Here is a 23,668-nt window from a genome sequence, read left to right on the forward strand (position 1 = left end):
TATTTGGTCTTGATAACTTCAACAGAAAGGGGATGAGGGCTTGTCAAACAAATGTTGGAAGAAAAAAAAGAAAAAGAAAAAAAAACATTAGAAAAACAATAAGGTCTTTCCTCACGTAGTGGAAAGACCTTAAAAACATTAGAAAAACAATAAGGTCTTTCCTCACGTAGGGGAAAGACCTTAACAAGCAAAACGACGAAATCGAACAAAAAAGAGGGTCAGACCGGGATCTTAATTCCCCCTGGATCCGCCAATGCATGTCATCATATTTTCCATTATGCATGTTATGTTTGTTTATAAAGGGATTTGAAAATCAACCTAACAATGTTATAGTAGTAAGATTCTTTACATCCTCCCTGACCGGGGCTGAAACCTGCGCTTTCAGTGTCAAAAGCTGCATTCTTCTACGAAAACACCGCATCATCATGCTCATAGCGCAGACAACTATCCCTGGCCTCCTCTGAGTATAGCTGATAAAAATCTGCTTTCTTTTTATCTAAATATATATTTAAGAATTTAAAATATATATATGATTGTTTCTTATTTACTCTTTCATGTTATAAATATTTAAATCCCGTTTAGAGCCTCGATTGACCTTGAACCATATACTGCATACTAGTTTACATGTAATTGTTATATCGAGAGAAATCTGTCGCAAACGGTGTAAACAGTATTTATATTGCGTATAAAGAACCCGTTATATTACAGTTAGAACAAAATGGCATCACTCGGGAGACTAGATGGAAAGATTGCACTTATCACAGGTAACTTGTCAATATTTGCTGTTTTGTTATATATATTTATTTATAATATAATCCCTTTACACATGGGTTTGTTGTTTAAATTTGTATGGTAGGCCGGTTTCACATTTATTGTCCTGCTTGTACGGCATGTATCCTAGCTTGTTAGCGTATTGTTGATTTTTTTTTATTCTGACAGAAAACGAATTTGATAGTCATTATATGCGCATGACGGTGAATTGGGAGAATTTATAATGTATTCAAGAAGAATTACAGGCTAATTTATCTCTCTCAAATGAAACGGATATTAAGGTATATAAACAAGAGGAAATTGAATTAAAAATCAAGGCTAATACATGCTGTATTGGTGATGGTTTTTTTTATACATTTTTAACTTTCAAATAGTTGAAAAAGACGTATTCATTTGGAAAAGCACTCCGATTCAAACATTTCATCCATGAATACAACTAATCATCACTGACCATTAATTATGGACCAAACAGAGTCGAAAAGTATTTAATTTATTATTATTAATTATTGTTTTCCTCTTTAAGGTGCTAGTTCTGGTATAGGCCAGGGAACAGCCATTTTGTTTTCTAAACTTGGAGCAAAGTTAGCAATTACAGGAAGAAATGATGCAAACCTGAAAAAGACCGCTGATGAATGTGAGAAAAACGGTGGAGGGAAGGTAACATAATTACAAGAGGGTCTGGATGGGAAATTAAACATTTCACTATCATTTCATGTATCGACATTTTTCTCTATTTAGTTTTTAGTCCAAATATTATCTTTTCTTACCAGTTGTTTTCTTTTCTTAACTTGAATTCCAATTTTCCTCTTTTAATTCTCGTCAATTATGCTAGATTTTGTTACAAAATGTAACACTATCAATGAACCTCTGACAGACATCGACTATTCACTTAAGAAATAATTGATGCAAGCTATACTTTATTGTAGTTTTAACATGTGTAGGCATTATATTTGTGATTATTTATCCCGAGCGATAGTGCCTATACCCATGTTAAAACTACAATAAAGTATAGGTTGCATCAATTATTTCGATTCTGAATAGGACAATTAAGGTAATTTCTCTGTCTGATAAGTAAAATTGTAAAATCGTTTGTATAGGCTCTTCCATGAACCTCCCTTTTTTGTTTGTAAAGAAGCAAACGGCTGGCACTCAGAGGGAGGAGTTTGAACAGCCAGCATGAACGGTTGTCGTATTTAGGTCAAATATGCAAAATTTCGGAATGCAACACATTACAGTCATAATAAATGAATAAGTAACATCATGTGCACCATTTAAGAGTTTGGAAGTGTTTTAAAGTTAAGGAAATATATTAAAAAGTAAAATCACAAAAATACTGAACTCAGAGGAGAATCATAAGTGCATGATAATTTGATAAAAAATCATTATTCTGAAGAAGTCAATATACGCATGTGCAAACAAATTTTATTGAATTAGGAGCATGGGTTTGTTTTCAAAGCAAAATAAGCACGTCATATTAGAATTTGTTTTTTAAGATGTTCGGTAGGACAAATCGGTAATTTCGAAACGGTATTTATCCTACATCAGCTTTCACAAATGCTAGACAGTTTTAAACTCTGGGTCCATTACAAGTAATTTTAAGAGATTTTTCTTTGTTTTACTTGACTTTCAATACAATCGATATGTAAGATAAACTTGTATACATAAATGAATCTTCAAAGTTCCAATCGTTGAATTCTATAGTTGCAAATTAAGATTTGTTAGAATCACATGCATGTGCTATTATACAAACAATGGGATCCGAAACTCGTTTGATTTTACTTATCAATTTTAATAAGAGAAAAAGAAACGGGCAAGAATGGAACAAGTATAAAATTAATGTTTATGGAAATATTGACTTTTCAGTGGTATTTTTATTCGCAGTTTAGAATTAAAGTTTCTTTTTTCAGCCATTATTGATAGTAGCTGATTTGTCAAAGGAAGAGGACACAGTACGTGCTGTGGAAGAAACTATTAAATTTTATGGACAACTACATATTCTTGTAAGTAAAGGGAAGAAAATGTTTTATTTTTATCAAATGGGTTCACAAAGAGAGTATGATGGAGTAGAGGAAAAACAGTACCGGAACGGAAACGACCGCTGTACGGAGTATGTGTCGAATGTACATGTTCTCTATGCGGACGGGCCTGTATAGGAAATTATATTTTTTCTTTTGATTTGATGGAGGAAGAGTTTCAGCTACCATGTTTAGTGGCACATTTCGATGTATTTTATTTTCTCTCGTACAAATATGCCCTATCATTTTCTGTGTTCAGTGGACGTGAAATTTGGGTAAAAACTTTAATATGGTATTTAGATTAGAAAGTTTAAAATTGATTGGCCTTTAACTTCATCAAAAACTATCTTGACCAAAAACTTCAACCTAAAAGCGGGACAGACGGACGAACTAACGAACGAACGAATGAAATTACGAAAGCACGCACAGACCGAAAAACCTAATGCCGCTAGGTGGGGCATACACATAGAAAATAACAAATAACAAACAGACTTTTGTGTTACATATTTGTTTTTCGTTCATTTTTTTACCTAAATAAGGCCGTTAAAAAAACTTTTCTCGTTTGAATTGTTTTACATTGTCTTATCGGGGCCTTTTATAGCTGACTATGCGGTATGGGCTTTGCTCATTGTTGAAGGCCGTACGGTTACCTATAGTTGTTAATGCTTGTGTCATTTTGGTCTTTTGTGGATAGTTGTCTCATTTTCAATAATACCACATCTTCTTTTTTATATTTTATTAGAATATTACTGATCAAAAATAAACATAAATATAAAATAAGCCACCACCACCGAGTTTTTTTTCAAATTTATTTTGTTTTTGTTTATGAAGGTGAGTTCTGCAGGGATTGTGGAAGTTGGGAGTGTTGAAACCCAAACATTAGAACAATATGACAAAGTTATGAATATCAATGCCAGGTAAGATTAAGGGGACACGGTTTTGTTAAAGAAAAGGACAGTTTTAATAATAAATTAGAAAAAGGCACATCTTAAAATTGGTATTCAATATAATTTTTATTTTTCGTAGTTTTCTTTAACAAGGTTTCATTATATAACTTTTGTATTCATGTACTAAATTATAAAACTATGTGTTCCATATTTATTAACGTTTATAATAAGTTCAAGTTTCTGTAAATCAGAGTTTCATATAACACATATATACATGTAGGTTCCATATTTAGTAACGTTTTTAAATAGTTTCTGTAGGTCACAGTTTTATACTCAGTGACACTTTTTTATGTTCCACATCTTATCATACTTTATTCATGTTTCAGTTGGTCAGTGTCCCATACTACACAACTATGTGTTCCATATTTATTTCACGTTTTATTCAGGTTTCTGTTGGTCAGAGTTCATGCATATTTAACACAGCTAAGTTTTCGAATACTTATTCACGTTTTATTCATCTTTCGGTAGGTCGTGTTCCGTATCACACATATTCCACAGCTGTGTGTTCCATATTACATAGTTATGTGTTCCATATTACATAGTTATATGTTCCATATTACATAGTTATGTGTTCCATATTACAAAGTCATGTGTTCCGTATTATTCACGTTTTATTCATGTTTCTGTAGATCAGTGTTCCCTATTACACAGCTATGTGTTCCACATTACACAGCTATGTGTTCCACATTACACAGCTATGTGTTCCGTATTTATTCACGTTTTATTCATGTTTCTGTAGATCAGTGTTCCACATTACACAGCTATGTGTTCCACATTACATAGTTGTGTGTTCCGTATTTATTCACGTTTTATTCATGTTTCTGTAGATCAGTGTTCCACATTACACAGCTATGTGTTCCACATTACATAGTTATGTGTTCCGTATTTATTCACATTTTATTCATGTTTCTGTAGATCAGTGTTCCACATTACATAGTTATGTGTTCCATATTTATTCACATTTTATTCATGTTTCTGTAGATCAGTGTTCCACATTACATAGTTATGTGTTCCATTTTATTCACGTTTTATTCATGTTTCTGTAGATCAGTGTTCCACATTACACAGCTATGTGTTCCATACTTAGAGAAGACTAAAGGCAGCATTGTAATAGTCTCAAGTGTTAATGGTATACGATCGGTAAGTCAATATAAAAAAGAAGATGTGGTATAATTGCCAATGAGACAACTATCCACAAGAGACCAAAATGACACAGACATTAACAATTATAAAAAAAATTGAAACATTCGGATTCAAAATTTTTGAATTAACAATTATGATGGTCCGATTTTTGAAGGATTATTATATATATTTTGTATGTTTTTTTTTTATGGCTACGGGTAGTTATTTCCCATAGATGCAGAATACATGTATATTATTCTTTGCTTGCGAAAGACTTTATAAATCAACCTCTCGAAGGCCTTGGCGTTATTCTTCGTCTTACCTTCACAGATGCAGTGAAGAATCAAGGAGGGGGGATAAACAAGTCAAAACCAAAAACAAATTTCACGAAATATTTCAATTTTAAGTATAAAATCATCCAAAAATATTTTCTCCACGCTTCGCTCAAAAGTGTATCACCATGAATAAATGACCTGATTCCGTATGTTAGCATATGCCTTAGTAGGATTTTCTATTACCATCTTATCTAATTTTTAGCGACATAAAAAAGCATACTAGTACATATAAAAACGAAAATAGACATATTTTTAAAATGTATTTGTTTTTCAGTTTCCTGGTGTCATAGCTTACTGTATGTCTAAAAGTGCAGTAGATCAGTTTACAAAGTGTGCAGCCCTAGGTAAATATTTTTTTATATTCCAAACAAAGAATTAAATTAAAAACTTGACAATAATTGGTGTTTGCTTCCTCTCCGCTTGAAACTCGCTCGCCATATGCATTTGACAGTGAAAACAAAGACTGTTCACAGGATTTAAAATAATATTTCCGGGTAGGGTGATATGTCCTTCTGTGGACTTTTTCCTCGTACACAAATTCGTATCAATCCCTCCCGCTCAGCGTGTATTTCTAGTACACAAAGGGTTTCATATATTATATTTATATATATATCACTTAAATAGTATGTGCACGCCCTGTTATGCATGTTATATTTGCCACTAGACGTTTTCAGGAAGTATTTCATTCACCCAGTAAAATGATGGATAACTAAGATATCAAGCCACATGATATCAATCAAACATGCTCGAACATCTCTCTATTATCAACCAACCAATCAAAACTAAGATATCAAGCCACATGATATCAATCAAACATGCTCGAACATCTCTCTATTATCAACCAATCAGTGATGAGATGCAATATATTGCTCTTGTTTGACATGGGTATACTACATGTAGTTCTTCAACGTTTTTTATGTGAATTTATTTTTATTAATTTTTCAGAACTTGCCCCAAAGCAAATTAGAGTAAACAGCGTAAAGTAAGTTTAATAAGTATCCTCAATATGAAACTGATTTTTGTAATATTTTATTTGAATTCTCAATGATCACTTATCATATGAGAACCTCCTGCAAAACCAATAGTTACCATACATGTATATAGTTTCAAGTCTAAAAGCATTGAAAAACATCATCCGTTGGGCAATGCACGTAAATTATACGATCGAGTTCCATGGCACATGTCAAAGCTCAAGGGTGCCATGTGGAGCTGAATATAGTTACACTTTTTGGAGCTTCACGGTCACCTGAGGTTAATATGAATGGTTTAATGGGATTCGCTTGCTTGATCTTTAGTTTTTTAATGTTGTATTTTATATGCTCTTGGGGTTTTTTTTGTTTTGTTTTTTGCTACGATATTGTCAGTTTGTTTTCGACTTATAAGTTTGATTTTTGTTTGTATCTGTTTCGTATACGTAACCACGTCTTTCTTTAATACAAAAGATCTGTCCTTAATAAAAATAATTGTTCAGCTAAATTATCACCGTGATATTAATAGGTGCCATAATAATTGAGATTCCTGTACTTTGAATGGTGAATTAACTGTAGGAGCTAAGACATGTATTTTGAGTATGCAACACTCCACCTTATGAGATCGTTCAATGTAATGAATAAATTTACGTGTTTTTTTTTAACGACATTAACCACCAAAGACCGTCTTGCACGAACGGTACCGAATTGAGAAAGTTACAGGGAAAATTCATGTATATTACAAATTGTGTAGAACAGCACTTTTCATACGTTCATTGTAAAAAGTAAAAACACAAAAATACTTCAACTCCAAGGAAAATTCAAAAAGGAAAGTACAAAATCAAAAGGCAAAAATCAAAAGTTCAAACACATCAAACGAATGGATAACAACTGTCATATTCCTGACTTGGTACAGGCATTTTCTAATGTAGAAAATGGTGGATTGAACCTGGTTTTATAGCTAGCTAAACCTCTCACTTGTATGACAGTCGCATCAAATTCCATTACATTGTCAACGATGCATTAACAAAACAAACATACTCATTTTTATTTTTTGAATAGTCCAGGAGTAATTAAGACAGAAATACACAAGAGAGGTGGAATGGACGAAGAAGCTTATCAAAAAGTATGTTTATAATAAGAAATATGTTCATGGGCGAAACAGTTGGACAAGTTAGTCGGATTCGTGTGTGTTTTGGCTGAAAGATTTACTTCCGTTGCCCACGCTGTAAATTATATGGTGGGGTAGCATAATGAATGTTTAAGGTCAAACTTAATTGATAAAACATTTACGAAAATTGAAAAGACATTTCAATATAAAGTGAATATGACCTTTACTATTTTCATATATTCACGGTCATTAATGGAATATGCCACAAAGCGTCTTTTTCTTACTTCAAAGAATGGTTATCATATTATTATTATTCATTCATATCATACATAAACTATATAAAAGAGGACGACCAATTGATATTATGGAACGGGGGTGGGGTGGGGGCATGAGTTCAGGAAGACTTTATTATTAAAAAGTATTCATCTGTTGCTACGCTTACTTTTTTCACCATGTCTTTTGCAAAATTTTCCTCCCTCTCCAGAAACTAAATTGGTCGTCTCTATACTTTAGTATATACATGAGGGTCTAGATGGAAGGGTGTCATTCAATTTTTAAACAATTGAACCCTATTTTTAATTTGATTTTAACATTTGGACACCAAATTATTCTCTGTTCCTTATTTTTTTTTGTCCTTTTTTCTGTATTAATTTTTTGCTCTAATTCCATATTTAGCCACGGTATACTTGGGGACAAGACACACTATTTTTGCCCTCCCGTTTTACCAAAATCTGTGTTTTTTTTTTCTTTTTCTGTTGAATTAGTTCCAAATTTCCCATCTTCAGCGGTCACTGATATATACATGTATGATTAATTCTACACCGTCGGTCCATCGTTATCTATTTTGTAAACCCCATCCAATGCACAGGCACTTGTCTCAATTTTTTTCCCCCTATATACCTTAATATAACGTTATATTAAGGTATATGGGAATTTTTGTTTTGAGACAAGTGCCTGTGATCCAATGACTGAGTATTGTTCTTATTTAAAAAAGAATGAAGATTTTTCATATCTTCATTTGAAAAAATCCTAATGTTGTGACGCTTTTATTCTCAGTTTTTGGAAAGGACAAAGATTACACATGCTTTAGGAAGACCCGGAGAAGTACAGGAAGTAGCCGGTATGATTGCATTCTTGGCTTCTGATGATTCCTCCTTTATTACGGGAACACAAGTACCTATTGATGGTGGAAGACATTGCATTTGTCCTCGGTGAAAGGAGAGTTCAGTAACCAAGCAATGCATAAAAGACACACTCAACATTGTAGTCAAACATGTTCTTGTTACATCAATAAACCATTCCTTCATTTAAAACATTAAAAGCTTTTGGATATTGTTTTAGCTACTATTTCACGCAACTTCTTTAAGATATAAAAAAGAAGAAGTGGTATATATATATATATGATTGCCAATGAGACAACTCTCCACAAGTGACCAAATGACATAGGAACGAACTATAGAAGCCAATATATAAAAAATTAAAAAAATCAATGTCAGGCTAAAAAACTATGCAGATCTTGAAAAAAACATGATATTTTGAAAAAAAAAAATACCAAAGGAGTCCACCCTGAATGTACCTGCACTGTGAGGTAAGTTAATGCAATGAGGTTAAACGGGATCTCCGGTATTTGTCCATTAAACTGTAACTTGCATAATTTTCAATCAAAGGAGTTCAAATAAGAAGATATTCGTATTAGTGTTTTGTCATAGATTATACCGTTATTTTTCTGAATTCAATTCTTTCATCTTTTTTCTTGTCGTCTACTCAACACAGTATGTTTTTTTCCTTTGCAAGGTCTTGCGGTTGCCTTTAATTGCTTACAATAAATTCACATTTGGACATCGGTTGATAATAATTGTCACATTGTCAAACATACAATATAACACCCTTATTTTTATATTTAACGTCTAAGGCAGCAACCATTTGATTTTCAGGGGGGGGGGGGGGGGGGGGGGGCTATGCATTTTTTTCTCGACAAACTTTTTTTTCCACCTTCGGTGAAGAACAATATATTTTTTTTGCGACAAGTCGAAAGCATCACATAAAGTGGCAGCTGAGGGTGACACAAACAATTTTTTTTATCTCAGGGTCAAAAACAAATTATTTTTTCTCTCCATATACACACACTCATACCTACTGTAAGGCTTGAACAATAAATAAAACTTGTGTGCTACCTCTGAAAATAAAAGTATAGAGTAAAAGAATAGGCAAAACATTTCACACAGACTTTAAAGGGATATCAAGCGCGTATAAATACTTTATCCGTCCATTATGAAAGGGGGTCAAACACCCGTATGGTCCACCAATTATGAAATGGTAATCACTGCTTATCCCGTTGAAAATGCTTGTACTTTAATGGCGCTAAATTATTTGTTTAAAAAAATGCCAGAGAAGGCATGCATATATGTGAATTAATGATAGGTATCTAGGCAAGACATACAGCTATTATATATTTTTGTTTTAGCCTAATATATATTCATTGAGAATGGCTCGAGGTCGCGAAGTTATTGTCAAGGTAGACCTGGTATGAACCAGCTTTATATGTCTGATAGTCTCAAACGTACAAAAGTTTATCATACAGTGTGTCCGACAGACAGGTCAATCAGAATGTCATGAAATAAATGTGATAATCCAGGTCATGGTACATATTGACCGTTCCATGACCGAGGTAAATTAAGGTCCTCATGCTTCAGATTCTCAAATAAGACCTAAAATGTTTATACAGGAATTCTTATAGAAATCCATTAGAGTTATTGAAAAGAAAATAAGTGTTCGTAGTTGCTTCATAACTCCAGCATCCTTATATAATGGGGCATAAAACTGTCAAAAAAATTATCACCGATTTGACTCAAATTCGCATATTGAATTACAACATACTGAAACTAATACCCGAATAACCGTATGAAAAGTATGAAATAGATATTTAGCAATGCATGGACTCGATAATATATAACAACATTTCTTGTGTATTATAGTCTAGACGCCATTCAATTAACCGACGGTCAAATAACCCAATATACACATATATACATATAAAAAAAGATTGTGAAAGTGTTCACATTTTGTTCCTTAATAATACACGGCCAAACAATCTCTTAGACTAGATAAGTGGTAAAATTGAAGGTCATGTGAATCCATCAATAAGGTCGAATTATTCACTTTTAAGTGAGAAATTTGTCAGCAATATTTCATGGCTTCTTTTGACAAAATTTTACTAAACTGCCTGCTAAAAGCGAATTATAATTTCACTATAAGTTCACTTTCATTAAACTTTTTTTTTCATATATTGTAGCTAAAGACTGTAAAATAAACTAAAAGCAATGACAATGAACCTTTATTCGCGCCAAATATACGCACAGCATGCTGGTACATGTGTAGGTATAAACAAATAATTGAAAACGCAATATTTTGAAAGAAGAAATTTAATTTGAATTTTTTAATTTGTCTTCTAATTCTAATATTTTATTATTCTTTTCCTTATTTTCATGTTCTAGGTTGTTGATTCTATTTTCAAGTCTGCTGAAATTTTCCATGATCCCAGCGTCTCCAGAAGTTTCACTGCTGTTTTCCATTTGTGACTGCTTTTCCACATCTGAAATTATAAGTTAGCGCATTACATTGTACCCCTTCAACAATGAAATCCGCCAGACTATGGCTGTACCATAAGCATACAGTCAATTTCATTTTACTACGTTTTGTACCGTTTTACCTCATATCATTTTTTTTTCGGTTTACGGTACCGTGACATATATGTACGAAGTGCCACGGAGACAAACATTCACCAAACTCCAACTAAGGAAGACATTAGCAATATATAAACACATCATAGATACCAGGACTATAAATTTAGTTTAGTTTAAACATATTTTATTTACTCAAAGTAAAATGGATTGGACACAAGTAAGCCATACTTATGAAGTCCGCTCCGAATGACAATAATTTACAATACAATATTAATATGAGCATGCAATATCAAAATAAACAACATTTTACGAGTCTATCAATTGAGAAGAAAAAAAATTAGTATGTACGCCAGACGCGCGTTTCGTCTACGAGAGACTCATCAGTGACGCTCGAATCCAAAAAGTTAAAATGGCCAAACAAAGTACGAGGTTGAAGAGCAGTGAATACAAAAATTCCTGAAAGTTTTGCCAAATACAGCTAAGGTAATCTATGCCGGAGGTAGAAAAGCCTTAGTATTTCAAAAAATTAAAAAAATTGTAAACAGCAAATTTATAAATATAACCATATCAATGACAATTCATGACAGCACAAAAAGTGCTAACTACTGGGCTTGTGATACCCGCGGGGAAATACATTTCCACCAGCAGTGGCATCGACCCATTGGTTGTAAATAAACTCGTCATTTAAGGTCATAGTACGGCTTGTAACAATAATAACAAAGCATACTGTATAGTCATCTAAAAAATGGCCCCGGGCCCGACATGAAAGATGTGAAACAATTAAAATAAGAAAACTCACGGCCTTATTTGATAACAATACAATTAGCGAAAAACAGATATGACAGACACGAGCTAACGACAACCACTGATACCAGGCTCCTGACTTTGGACAGGCACAGAAAGAATGTTGGGATTAAAAATAGTTTGAGCGCTCACTATGACAATGGTATAGCAGCACAACATAAAGAACAAACTGTGAAAAGCATTTCCAAAAGGTTTAACTCGTTAGAAACGCAAACAGATACTACCATATAAATCATTAAACACAAAGCATCGATATAGGAGTACTCGCAGTTGCTTGAAAATATTTAAAAAGCCAATAACAACTAATAAATTAATCATGTTCTCTCCGACTGTTTTTGTTTGTTTTGATTGTGTTCTCTATGACTCTCTCCATCTTATTGGCATTCTTGTAAATCGCACTAGTTCAATGTATTTTTGAGTTATTTGGACTGTATATTTTGGTATTTTCAGTATTTGTGTTTACAGTGACATATATGCAGTTATTTTTGCAACTGGTGAAATAATATAAAGACTAACTTTCATTTAAGGCTGTACAATAAGGGCTACCATTGATTGGAGTTACAAACATTGTACGCAAGTCACGTTGTTTTAATAATAATAAACAATTACATTTAAAAAGTATACAAATGTTTCTTGACAGGTTTCACTCACCTCTTCGGCCTTTGGTCGTACCATTCACGGCCCTTTTTAAGAGAAAAACCGACCGTTTCAGTTCTAAAATCTCTTTCACCATCAATTCCTCCTTGGTCATAGTTTCACCGGTTAACAGAAACATTTCGGTCTCCAAAAAATGAATAGCTTCTGACAGTTCACTATTACTTTTTCCATCATCGGCATTCTGTGGGTTGGCTCCGTGTAGCTCTCCGGTGTCCACGATTTTAGCATTAGTCCCTGAACGTAAGGCTCTGAAAAGCTCCCTTATAGTTATTTTGTCACAAGTCACAGAACAAACGAAGGAAATGACACAAATGGTGAATAATAAATGACGTTTCATTATCATCCTTGGCTATATTTTGGCATCAAATCTCTTATCAGTCACCAACGTGACTTAACCTTAAACGAAGATATGTAGGTGCTATGTTGATAATAAATAGGTCCTGTAATACGTCTTTGCCGATATCTGTGACCTTAATAGTTTTACAAATCTAAATCAAAGTAAAGCTAATAGTTATCAAAGGTAAAAGGATTATAATTTAGTACGCCAGACGCGCGTTTCGTCTACACAAGACTGATCAGTGACGCTCATATCAAAATATTTATAAAGCCAAACAATTTAAAAAAAAAGTTGAAGAGCATTGAGGATCCAAAATTCCAAAACGTTGTGCAAAATACGACTAAGGTAATCTATGCCTGGGATAAGAAAATCCTTAGTTTTTCGAAAAATCAAAAGTTTTGTAAAAAGGAAATGTATAAAAATGACCACAGTATTGATATTCATGTCAACACCGAAATGTTGACTACTGGGCTGGTGATACCCTTGTGTTCAATACGTTTGATTCATGTAGGTATGTGAATAAATTAGATTGGGAGCAGACCAATTTATGAGCAACACAATGCCAAAAGTATCCGCAAAAAGATGTAAAATAAAATTGATAGTGAAAACGGGGAATGTGTCAAAGAGACAACAGCCCGACTAAAGAGTAGAAACCCGCCCGAGGCCACTAATGGTTTTCAATCAAGCGAAAAAATGCCTCGCAGTACTTAGCGGGCTCCATGCAGCTGGCCCCTAAAAAAATAATTTGTGTACTTGTTCAGTGAAATTAAATGGACGTCACACCACAAGGCAACTAAATGAACCAAGATATTATGTAGAGCAGTATATCAGTGACCGCTGTGGTGGAAAGGAAACTAAATACTAATAGTCATATTGTACATTAAAAGGCGAAAAAAGTTGAATTAATGGATAACAAATAATTAAAAAAAAAAAAAAATTTTTTTTAAAAGGGGGAGGGTCAAAACAATTATCCTGTCCAAAAAAAAAAAGTATAAGTCCTTCTAAGTCTGATGAGTTTATTAAGTTTAAATACCATGCGAAAACTGTTACTATGATAATGATTTATTTGGCGTTTTGAAAGTATATTTTTTTTCTGTAGTGGAAGTTAGAGTGTCTAGAGAGGGCCATGATAACAATAAGTACGGAAAATACAATATAATGTGAACTAATAAACAGGTTTCTTTTATCCACCTCCCGTTTTTGGATAACTTGTATGTAAAAGGCTAGCCTAGGGCTAGACTAATGGCCATTCATTAGGCTGCCCGTAATAGTTTCTTTCCACATTCCGTGTTTGATTTGTCAGTTAGAAAAACGAAAGGTCAAGAAATATGGCGACAACACTTGGAAATCTTGCTGGCAAAGTTGCTTTGATAACCGGTAATAATAACATCTTGACTACAAATAATGTTATTTTTTTTAATTTGCTTTCAAATATTTGAATCTATACCCTCTCAGTCAGTTATATTTATCTTGAACTGACTTTGCAATCAGATATATAATCGTCCAGATGTACATGTACATATGCATGCAATATTTGCCACTGGACGTTGTCAAGAAAGGATGGATAGATAATCATAAATGGGTACTATTCCTAATTTGGATATATACACAAATCAGAATATCAATAAAATTTTACAGTGATAAAAAAATGACTATTTCATGTGTGCTTTATTTTTGTACAGTAAGCATGATAAGGCTGATTAACCACATGTATGTACATGTATAAAATGTACAAATGTACAGGTATGTACATGTATACAATTTAAAAAAAAATTCTCTGTTTTAAATGCTCATCAAATTACACAAATTCCTCTCTAAACATGCTAAATAACTAAAATCAACTAGTTGTACAGACTGCTATAGACCATGTAGACTTTAAAGGGGAGCAGGACCTTTTTTGGGGTGTTTTCTAACTTAGTAAGAGCTTGATTTCGGGATTGACCCTTTTGGGATCAGGGATTTCTTTTTTAGAATTTCGGGATGGCAGGATCTTTTTATTTTAAATTTGGTACCTCATGATTTCATGTTTATAAGGCAGGATTTCGGGATCAGGACCCTCCGACCCCCCTTTCATGCCTTTAAAGATAAAACAAAAAAAAAATCTGATTTTTTTGTTGTTCTACTTGTGCTATAATGACTATGTGTATCTAATAAGGATATATTAACAGACTTGTATGATTTGCACCTATATATTCTAAAAATTTAGAAATGTTTGTCTTGTTTTTGTTACATGTAAACAAATATTTGCCAGGATAATTGTTTAGCATGTTTAGCAAAAATGAAAACTACATCACATTTTAGAATTTTGATAGCATAATTTGTATGCAGAATTTCCTAAAATTCAATAATTAAATTCTGCAGTTATGTCCCTTGCTTAACAATTTGAGTTTAATATGCACACAAAGATTTCTTAATTTTGATATTCATGAATCATGGTATACTTATTTAAATTAAAAACATTAAAAGGAGACATGGGATATATACACTTAAAATAAGGTCAATTTCTGGTCTCTTATTTAATTTATGTCCAATCACTGTAAAGTCACATTCTCTAATCAGTGTCACAATGTTTTAACCCTCTAATCAACATGACATCCAATGTGACATCAGGAAGTGACGTCCAATGTGACATCAGGAAGTGACGTCCAATGTGACATCAGGAAGTGACGTCCAATGTGACATCAGGAAGTGACGTCCAATGTGACATCAGGAAGTGACGTCCAATGTGACATCAGGAAGTGACGTCCAATGTGACATCAGGAAGTGACGTCCAATGTGACATCAGGAAGTGACGTCCAATGTGACATCAGGAAGTGACGTCCAATGTGACATCAGGAAGTGACGTCTAATGCGACATCAGGAAGTGACGTCCAATGTGACATCAGGAAGTGACGTCCAATCCCTTGTAGTCACACCTAAATGATGTCTAATAAAATTTTATGAATGGCAAAAATTAGTAAAAAACAATAAATCAAACAACATAAAATACTTTTTTATACTAAATTTATAATATTATTACATTATTAGGAGCCAGCTCTGGTATAGGGGCAGCTACAGCAGAGTTGTTTGCTAAACTTGGTGCCTCATTAGTATTAACTGGACGTAAAGTGGACAATTTGAAAGCTGTTGGTGAAAAGTGTACCCAGTGTAGTGGGAATACAGTAGGTATTTCTTAGAACTGCCTAATTTTATAATAAAACAATTTATAAAAAAAACTAATCTGATAGACATCATCCACTGACAACCTCAGGGTCCTGCCTTGGGACATGCTCATAAAGAATGTGATGGGGTCAAAACAGTAGAATATGCAAGGGCGGATCCAGCCATTTAAAGAAAAAAAAGGGGGTCCCAACCCAGGATAAAGAGTGGGTTCCAACTATATGTCCCCATTCAAACATTCAAATGCATTGATTGTCCAAAAATGGGAAGGTTCCAACCCCCATAACCCTCCCCCTGGATCCCCCACTGCTTGAATTTTTGTGAGTGCTCAACCATTCCCTTAAACTAGAACAGTAGTGTAACAGCTCAACAGAAGAACTAACTATATATCAGTTGCAATTTGCTCAAGTATAACTCAAATTATCTGTACTTAGCATTAAACCAACTAACATAAAATATAATACAATTCAAAATTATGATAATAATAAATCTTTATTGCAAAATAACACCTATAAGGGTCAAGCAAAACAAACAAACAATGATACCATTAAACACAATAGTAACAATACAATGCAATAAAATAAAACAGATCTTAAGAAAGAGCTCAATCACTAGTTATTAATTTATGTAAAAAACACAATCTACAAAAAACTTGTTTGACATGGATCTGACTCCCTCAGTTCTTAATACTGCTTAATAAAAACTCTAATAGCATCACATTTTGTGGTTCACTAATCAAGGAAGTGCAAGGGGTAAGGATGTCTAAGGACAGTTGATCAGACTTATATTACCTGTTTTATTTTTTCATGCTTTTACTCTAATTTCAAGATCACAACTTATAAAATATGCCATAATTTTTGGTCTAAATGCTTTTAAACATGTGAAATATTTTTAAGGTAGTACCCAACACCATACCTAAAATTAATTTGGCTCGTTTAATTTTCATTAAATTTTGACAATATATTTACTTTGACCCTTTGACAAAAATATAAAAATTTCAAAAAATTTGAACCAACCGTTTTATCAGAAAAATTACACTGGTTAAATAGCAGTTTGACTAACACTTATTTTGATCACTGAGAAGCTAAATATTCATTTACAACACAACGTTATTAAAATGTTTAGCTGATTTTACCGAGTTATCTCCCTGTAGTGTTACATGTAGGTACCACCTTAATTAACAAAATATTTGTTTGCTTAAACTTTGATAATATATTATTTCTTTATATAACACGATGATGATGTTCATGTTATTTTTTAGCCATTACTGATACCAGGAGATTTAAGCAAGGAAGATGACACCAAGAACTTAATGAAGATAACAATAGAGCATTACAAGAGGCTCAATGTACTGGTATGTTGTTTAAAATTGTGGATCTTTTTTAAAATTTTATGCGCTCGCCGCTGTGGTTATTTTAGAAAGATAGCTTGAACAGTTGTGAAAATTTAAATTGGGATGTTATTCATGGTGGAATAAAATAATAAGGAATCTGTCTCCCTACCCTTTCTTCCCAAATACATTTTATTTCTATAACAGCTATGCAATAACAAAGTGTTTTTTTTCTTTAGGTAAACTGTGCAGGTGTCATAGAGCTAGGAAGTATAGAGAATACAAGTTTAGACCAGTTTGATCGGATGTTCAATATTAATGTTAGGTAAGTGTGGCACAAAAGTCTATCTTTATACATATTTATACAGTCAAACCTGTATATAGTATATACAGACCACCCTGAGAAATCTGACCTTATTAGAGGGGTGACTTTTGTATTTAGTTCAAATGCAAAGATTTAACTACAGGAGTACAAGAAGATTTGCCTTTTATAGTTGTTGAGGTGTTTATCTTTTAATTAAGAGTAGCCAAAAGTGAGACTATGGATTAATTTATTTTAGTGGATTATGGAAAACTTTCATGTTTGTGGATATTTTATTTTGTGGTTTTACCAAAGTCTGCTTACAAGCCTATAGACATTTTGTTATTTGTTGTACATTTAATTTAATTGCTCACCTGTACACATGAAATCTACAAAAATTGGTATCCAACAAGCTATAATGAATCCACAGTGCTTATGTTGATTTTCCATTTTTGAATTCTACAAAAATTTATTTAATTATTTTATTAGGATGTCCAGATTTGCAAATATAGTTTTCATGCAGGAAAATCTGGTTTACTGTTAATCTGACAACCTCTTGTTTTTATATTTTAGATCTATATATCACCTAACTATGTTAGCAGTGCCACACCTTGTAGACACCAAAGGAACTATTGTCAATGTTTCCAGTGTAAATGGCATGAGATCAGTAAGTGTTAATAGCCTTCATCATGAATTTGTTTCAGTTAATTGAAAATAGGTCTTGTTGGAGATATTCAAAGTGAAAGCTTGTTATTCAATCTGAAATATCCATTTATATTGTATTTACAAATTCATGCATATTTATAAGTATCAGAAAATTACTGCGCTTCAGAATTTTACAATTTGAGTACACAATGTATAATTTTATGTATTTTTTACTTTTTTTTTTACTTTTCCTGATTTCCAAATGTTAGCATACTCTGTACCTTCCCCTTGCAATGTTGATATACAGCATAATCTCATATCATTTCAATCACCAACAGTCATATATTACTATTTAACAGTTTTTTTTTTTTTATAAAACATTTTTTCATAGTCTTGATTGAAAGAGATAGAAATAGAATATAATACATTGTCTTAAGGTGTTAGTTTTTTTTATTTCGGGTTAATAATATTGAGAATGGAAATGGGGACTTTTTCAAGGAAACAACAACCCCGACCAGAGAGCAGACAACAGTCGAGGCCACCAAATGGTCTTCAATGCAGCAAGAAACTTCCGCACCCGGAGGTGTGCTTCATCTAGCCCCTAAACAAAAATGTATACCAGTTCAGTGATAACAGATGTCATACTAAACACTGAAATGTATACTAGAAACTAAAATTAAAACTCCTACAAGACTAACAAAGGCCAGAGGCTCCTGACATGGGACAGGGGCAAACATGTAGCTGAGTAAAAAAAAAAATTGAGATCTCAACAGTCCCCTATACCTCTAGCCAATGTAGAGAAAAAACAAACACACAACAATAAACACGGGAAAACTCAGTTTAAGAAAAAGTACTAGTCTGATGTCAGAAAAGGTAACAATATACAAATAATAGTAATCCATTGTTTTCTTTCTTTCAGTTCCCTAATGTTCTTTCATACTGCATGTCTAAGAGTGCTCTTGACCAGTTTACCAGATGTACAGCATTAGGTTGGTATTCATTATACAATTCATTCTATATACCGGGGAATTATTGATCTTTGTGGGTTTCAATTTTACGTGGATTGATGAAAAATTATATTTTTTGGTGTACATTTTGAAAATATTATCCAGAATGCATTAAATTCTAAAATGAAGAATAAGTCAAGCAGATAGAATTGTTTTAACATATTAAATACAAAGATCAAATTGATTTTGAGCACAACTTTATAGCAGACGGACTATTGTAAAATTGTTTTTTATCTACAAGTTAATTATATATTTAAGCTTATATTTATTGAAGAATGGGTGTTGGAAACTATGGGGCAAATTTAAATTGATTATTTTTATGAATAAACTTTTTTATAAAATTATTTATAAAAGATTTGTTTCAAAACAAAACGACAATGATCGCCTATTTTCTCTTTTTTCAGAGCTGGCTCCTAAACAAGTCAGAGTAAACAGTGTGAAGTGAGTATTAACATTTAATCAGATGAAACTACTTCAATTGGTCACAGGGTCAGAAGGGTCCTGATCCCGAAACCCTGGTCTAAAAAACATAAAATCCAGAAGTCCAGAAATTAAAGAAATTTAAATCCCAACCTCCCGAAATTCGAAAAAAGAATTCCTGGATCCCGAAAGGATCAATCCAGATATCCCTAGCTTAAAAACACCCAATCCTGATGTCTGGAAAAAGGCCCTGCTCCCCCTCATGAATAAAAATGGGATTAAGCATAAGCATAGTAATTATTCTCTATATTACAGACGACAAACACACAAATAAACCCCTTTTCTGACATTGACAGCACACAAAAAACTCTAACACCACTTTAAGCAAATTCAAATAAGCAGACAGCCCATTTTACATCATGGAGGCCAGTTAGCATATAATATATAATCCTGAAATAAACATATAAAACAGATAATTGGCACTTTCATTCACCAATTATATGTTAAAAGAAACCAGCGACATATTGGAAGCTGCATGTTTGATAATAAACTAATTATAGATACCAGGATTAAATGTTGTATTTACGCCAGACGCGTATTTCGTCTTCAAAAGCTTCAGTGTCGCTCAAATCTAAAAAAGTTAACAAGGCTGAATGCAGTACGAAGTTGAAGAGCATTGAAGACAAAAATTCCTAAAAGTTTTGCCAAATACAGCTAAGGTAATCTATTCCTCAGGTAGAAAACTTTAAGCCCTAGTATTTAAATAATTCAAAAGTTTTGTAAACAAATTACCCGTCTTTGATAGTCAAGGCCAACCAGGAAAAGCTGAGTTATGAAAACTTGTAACCTAAGTCAAATGGTTGAAAATGAAAACTTTTGTTATACCAGTATTTTCCAGAAACACAAGAGTTCATTTGATATAAAAACATGATCATATTGATGTTTACTGTATTCAAAATTATTACCATAAGCCATTTGTAAAATTCTTATGAAATCTTATTTATTTTTTAATAGTTTTAGATTTTTTGGTCAATGCTATGAAAAATCAAGAGAGAACATTTTCCCGACAAAATTGCAATGGCTAATATCTCGAAAACAAGCACATTGACTCCCCCCTATATTTTTGTTGCTTTTTTGGTTCCTCAATTAATCCCCTATCAATATATACTACTAATAGTTCAATGCAAAATTATTTATTCTGAAACTGAGCAACGAACTTCCTTAATGAAAGCTGAAATCTTACAATTTGACCGATAAAAGATTGTATTCACCTACTGTGATGTCTTCCTTCCTCTGAGCATACCTAATTGTGGTTCAACTGAAATCATGCTCATGGAAATTATCATCAATGATATATTTAATTTGCATAATATGGTGTCTGAATAATTTTAATATGAAATATCATGCTTGATAAAGTTAAGAACATGTTGCTTTTGTATGTCTTTTTTGAAAGCAAATCTATGCTAAACCTTCACTTAAATATGTTATATTTCAGTCCAGGGGTAACAGTAACAGAACTACAGAAGCGTGGGGGTCTAGATGAGGAAGCTTATGCAAAGGTCAGTGATTCATATTACTTATATAGTTAAACTGGTGCCACATATGAAACAGCATTATCGAAAAATGAGTAAAAACATCAGATTAATTATTGCAATCACAGGAAATGGTACCTACAAATAATGCTATTAATGGAGGTCTTGTAAAAAAGATTTCCCAAAACAACAAAAGAACAAATTTTATACCCAATTGAATTTAGTGATCTCTTATGAATTGATGTTGCAAACATCATTGAAGATTTATAAGAGAATGAAATACAATAGGAAAAATCTGAGACACAGTTTTGGAGGTCAAACTGTGTTGTGCAAGAATCTATAAATTATTTTGGGATGCTATGAATAACAAAGAAGCTAAATTCATTCAAGTATGGACATCACAATATAGCAACTAATTACATAAAAAGTAATTATGTAATAATTATGTCAAAATGAAATTATCACAATTTGAAAGATTAATCATTCTTCTTTCTTTTGGTGCATCATTTATAATATTTAAAGAAGGATGTGTGGAATTACATCAGTTTAAAGATGTCAGCTGATTGGGGATGAACAATCTTTGTATTGTGCTACCTTAAATCAAACAGACAAAATCGTAGAACTTAAAAGAAAAATTACACTTTATATATTATGTGCTTCAATAGCACTGTTCTGGAAAAACCTAAATAAGGTATGATTTAATCTAAACATTTGGAAGCCATATATGTGAGATATGTAGAATCAATAGAAGCTGTATATATGAACAAGAGGGACACTATAAAACCAAATTTGTCTGAAGTCACCTTTGCTTGAGGGAATTGAATAGTTAAATTACATTAAACTAAATGATATTTTATCAAGTTATTCTAATGTTTTTAATAAAGGAAGGACCATAAAAACATAAGTAGTTAATCTTATTATAGTTATAGAAACAAAAGTAAGAACTGAAAAAATAACTGGACTTCTCAATTGACTTTTGGAAATTCTGCTACCCATAATGCAGTTTTCATTTTGCAGTAGGCAATAAGAATTCCATCACAAAACATTTTGTAAAAATTTTTATGGATATTTTAATCTGAAGTTATGATGCTAAAAAGTATTTTTTTACTGAATACCTAATTCTTATATTTATTTGAAGACTCTTTAATTTTCACACATGTCCTATTTTTTTTTTCCAGTTCCTAGAGAGATCTAAGGAAACCCATGCTTTAGGTCGCCCAGGACAACCAGATGAAGTGGCAAAGGCTATTGCCTTCTTAGCGTCAGACGATTCTTCCTTCATTACTGGAGCATGTGTACCTGTTGACGGGGGAAGACATGCTATGTGTCCAAGATAAAATAATAGGCCAATAACGGCTGTATTTGGAAGCTCTGTATATGGAGTGACTGTGTATTACAAAATTTTGATAATATCTATCTGTGTTATAACATTAACATGTTGAATGTCCCTTTAATATCATTCATCTCCCTTTTACAAGAATTTTTGCCGATTTTTTTAAAATTAGTATGAATGAAAAATGTCTACCTATATATTTTTTTTGTTTATGAAATTTTTATATCCAAAATTTGCTTAAGTGTGGCCTTATATTTTGTAGGAATTGAAAATAAATGCAATTTTTCGAAAAATCAAAATGGATTATGTATACTTTTTTAAAAATCATTGTATGTTTGTACTAGTCACACATTTGTAATATTAATGTACCAGGTAGATTCAATATTGACAGTGATGTTTTATGAAGAGTACCATACAGCATAGTATTTTGCTTTTTAAGTGGCCCTTTTTTTTTTATTGCAACTACATGTAGTATAGAGTACATGTTGAAATACACTACCTATACTACTAAATGGTATGATAAAAATCAAAGGACAGTTTTAGAATTAGAATAATTGTATCTATCTATTGTATCTTGTCTTTATTCAGGATAAATGAAATTTGTGATTTAAAGAAAATAATTTAAATATATTTTTAACAGGTGTGAAATCTTGTTCTCTTTTTTTTTCTTTTTTTTTTTTTTATCAATTACTGTCCACAGCAGTCATCACATCAAACACCAGATGTTTTCTTTGTCAGTTGTCAGATCAGTGTTCAGTTAGTGTCTTTGTCAGTTGTCAGATCAGTCACCACTCACACCAGTCAGTTAAGCCACTTCGATCTTAATATTTTATGAGAGTCATTTTTGGCTGTTTTTTATATATAAATTGGAATTTGGTATGTGTGTTAATAAGTTTGGGATAGCAGATGACAAAAAAGGCCTGTCTATGGATTTTTCTTTAAATGAAAAGACCATTTTTTTTATTTTGATACAGGAATGCAAGTCATTTGTGTGCATTTTCTTAATGTTGTATTTGATGTTATTGTCTCGTTTACGACGAAAGTCGCAGAGTGCAAGACATAAGAATTACAATCCGGTGGTGGCAACGAAAAAGGCGTAAACTTTTTGTATAAAGCTTATATTTCAGAAAGTAGAAATCCTGGATGCTTTATACATTGTATTCATATACCTTTTATTACAAATTTTTCGTC

At 32.5% G+C, this 23,668-nt stretch overlaps 1 protein-coding gene across 1 annotated transcript; it reads left to right on the forward strand.

Annotated features, from left to right (window-relative positions):
- The first annotated feature begins 587 nt into the window (after window positions 1–587).
- LOC134686495 (uncharacterized) lies at window positions 588–23,125 on the forward strand. Its single transcript, XM_063546162.1, has 18 exons — window positions 588–764; window positions 1,295–1,428; window positions 2,679–2,771; window positions 3,618–3,703; window positions 4,780–4,873; window positions 5,465–5,534; window positions 6,136–6,172; window positions 7,221–7,284; window positions 8,326–8,481; window positions 14,058–14,127; window positions 15,778–15,911; window positions 17,171–17,263; window positions 17,479–17,564; window positions 18,114–18,207; window positions 19,105–19,174; window positions 19,597–19,633; window positions 21,108–21,171; window positions 22,323–23,125. The coding sequence occupies exons 1-18, from the start codon at window positions 719–721 to the stop codon at window positions 22,479–22,481; spliced, it is 1,587 nt and encodes a 528-aa protein (XP_063402232.1). The 5' UTR covers window positions 588–718; the 3' UTR covers window positions 22,482–23,125.
- The last annotated feature ends 543 nt before the right edge of the window (window positions 23,126–23,668 follow it).

Source organism: Mytilus trossulus, chromosome 10, assembly GCF_036588685.1.
Source record: "Mytilus trossulus isolate FHL-02 chromosome 10, PNRI_Mtr1.1.1.hap1, whole genome shotgun sequence".
NCBI lineage: Eukaryota > Metazoa > Mollusca > Bivalvia > Mytilida > Mytilidae > Mytilus > Mytilus trossulus.

What these genes read in the sequence shown, in the direction of transcription:
- LOC134686495 (XM_063546162.1), top strand. Translation starts at nt 719, where the DNA reads ATGGCATCACTCGGGAGACTAGATGGAAAGATTGCACTTATCACAG. An exon ending in ACAAGAGGCTCAATGTACTG is followed by an intron (nt 17,264 to 17,478) that starts GTATGTTGTTTA and finishes TTTTTTCTTTAG; the next exon opens with GTAAACTGTGCAGGTGTCAT. An exon ending in TACCAGATGTACAGCATTAG is followed by an intron (nt 19,175 to 19,596) that starts GTTGGTATTCAT and finishes CTCTTTTTTCAG; the next exon opens with AGCTGGCTCCTAAACAAGTC.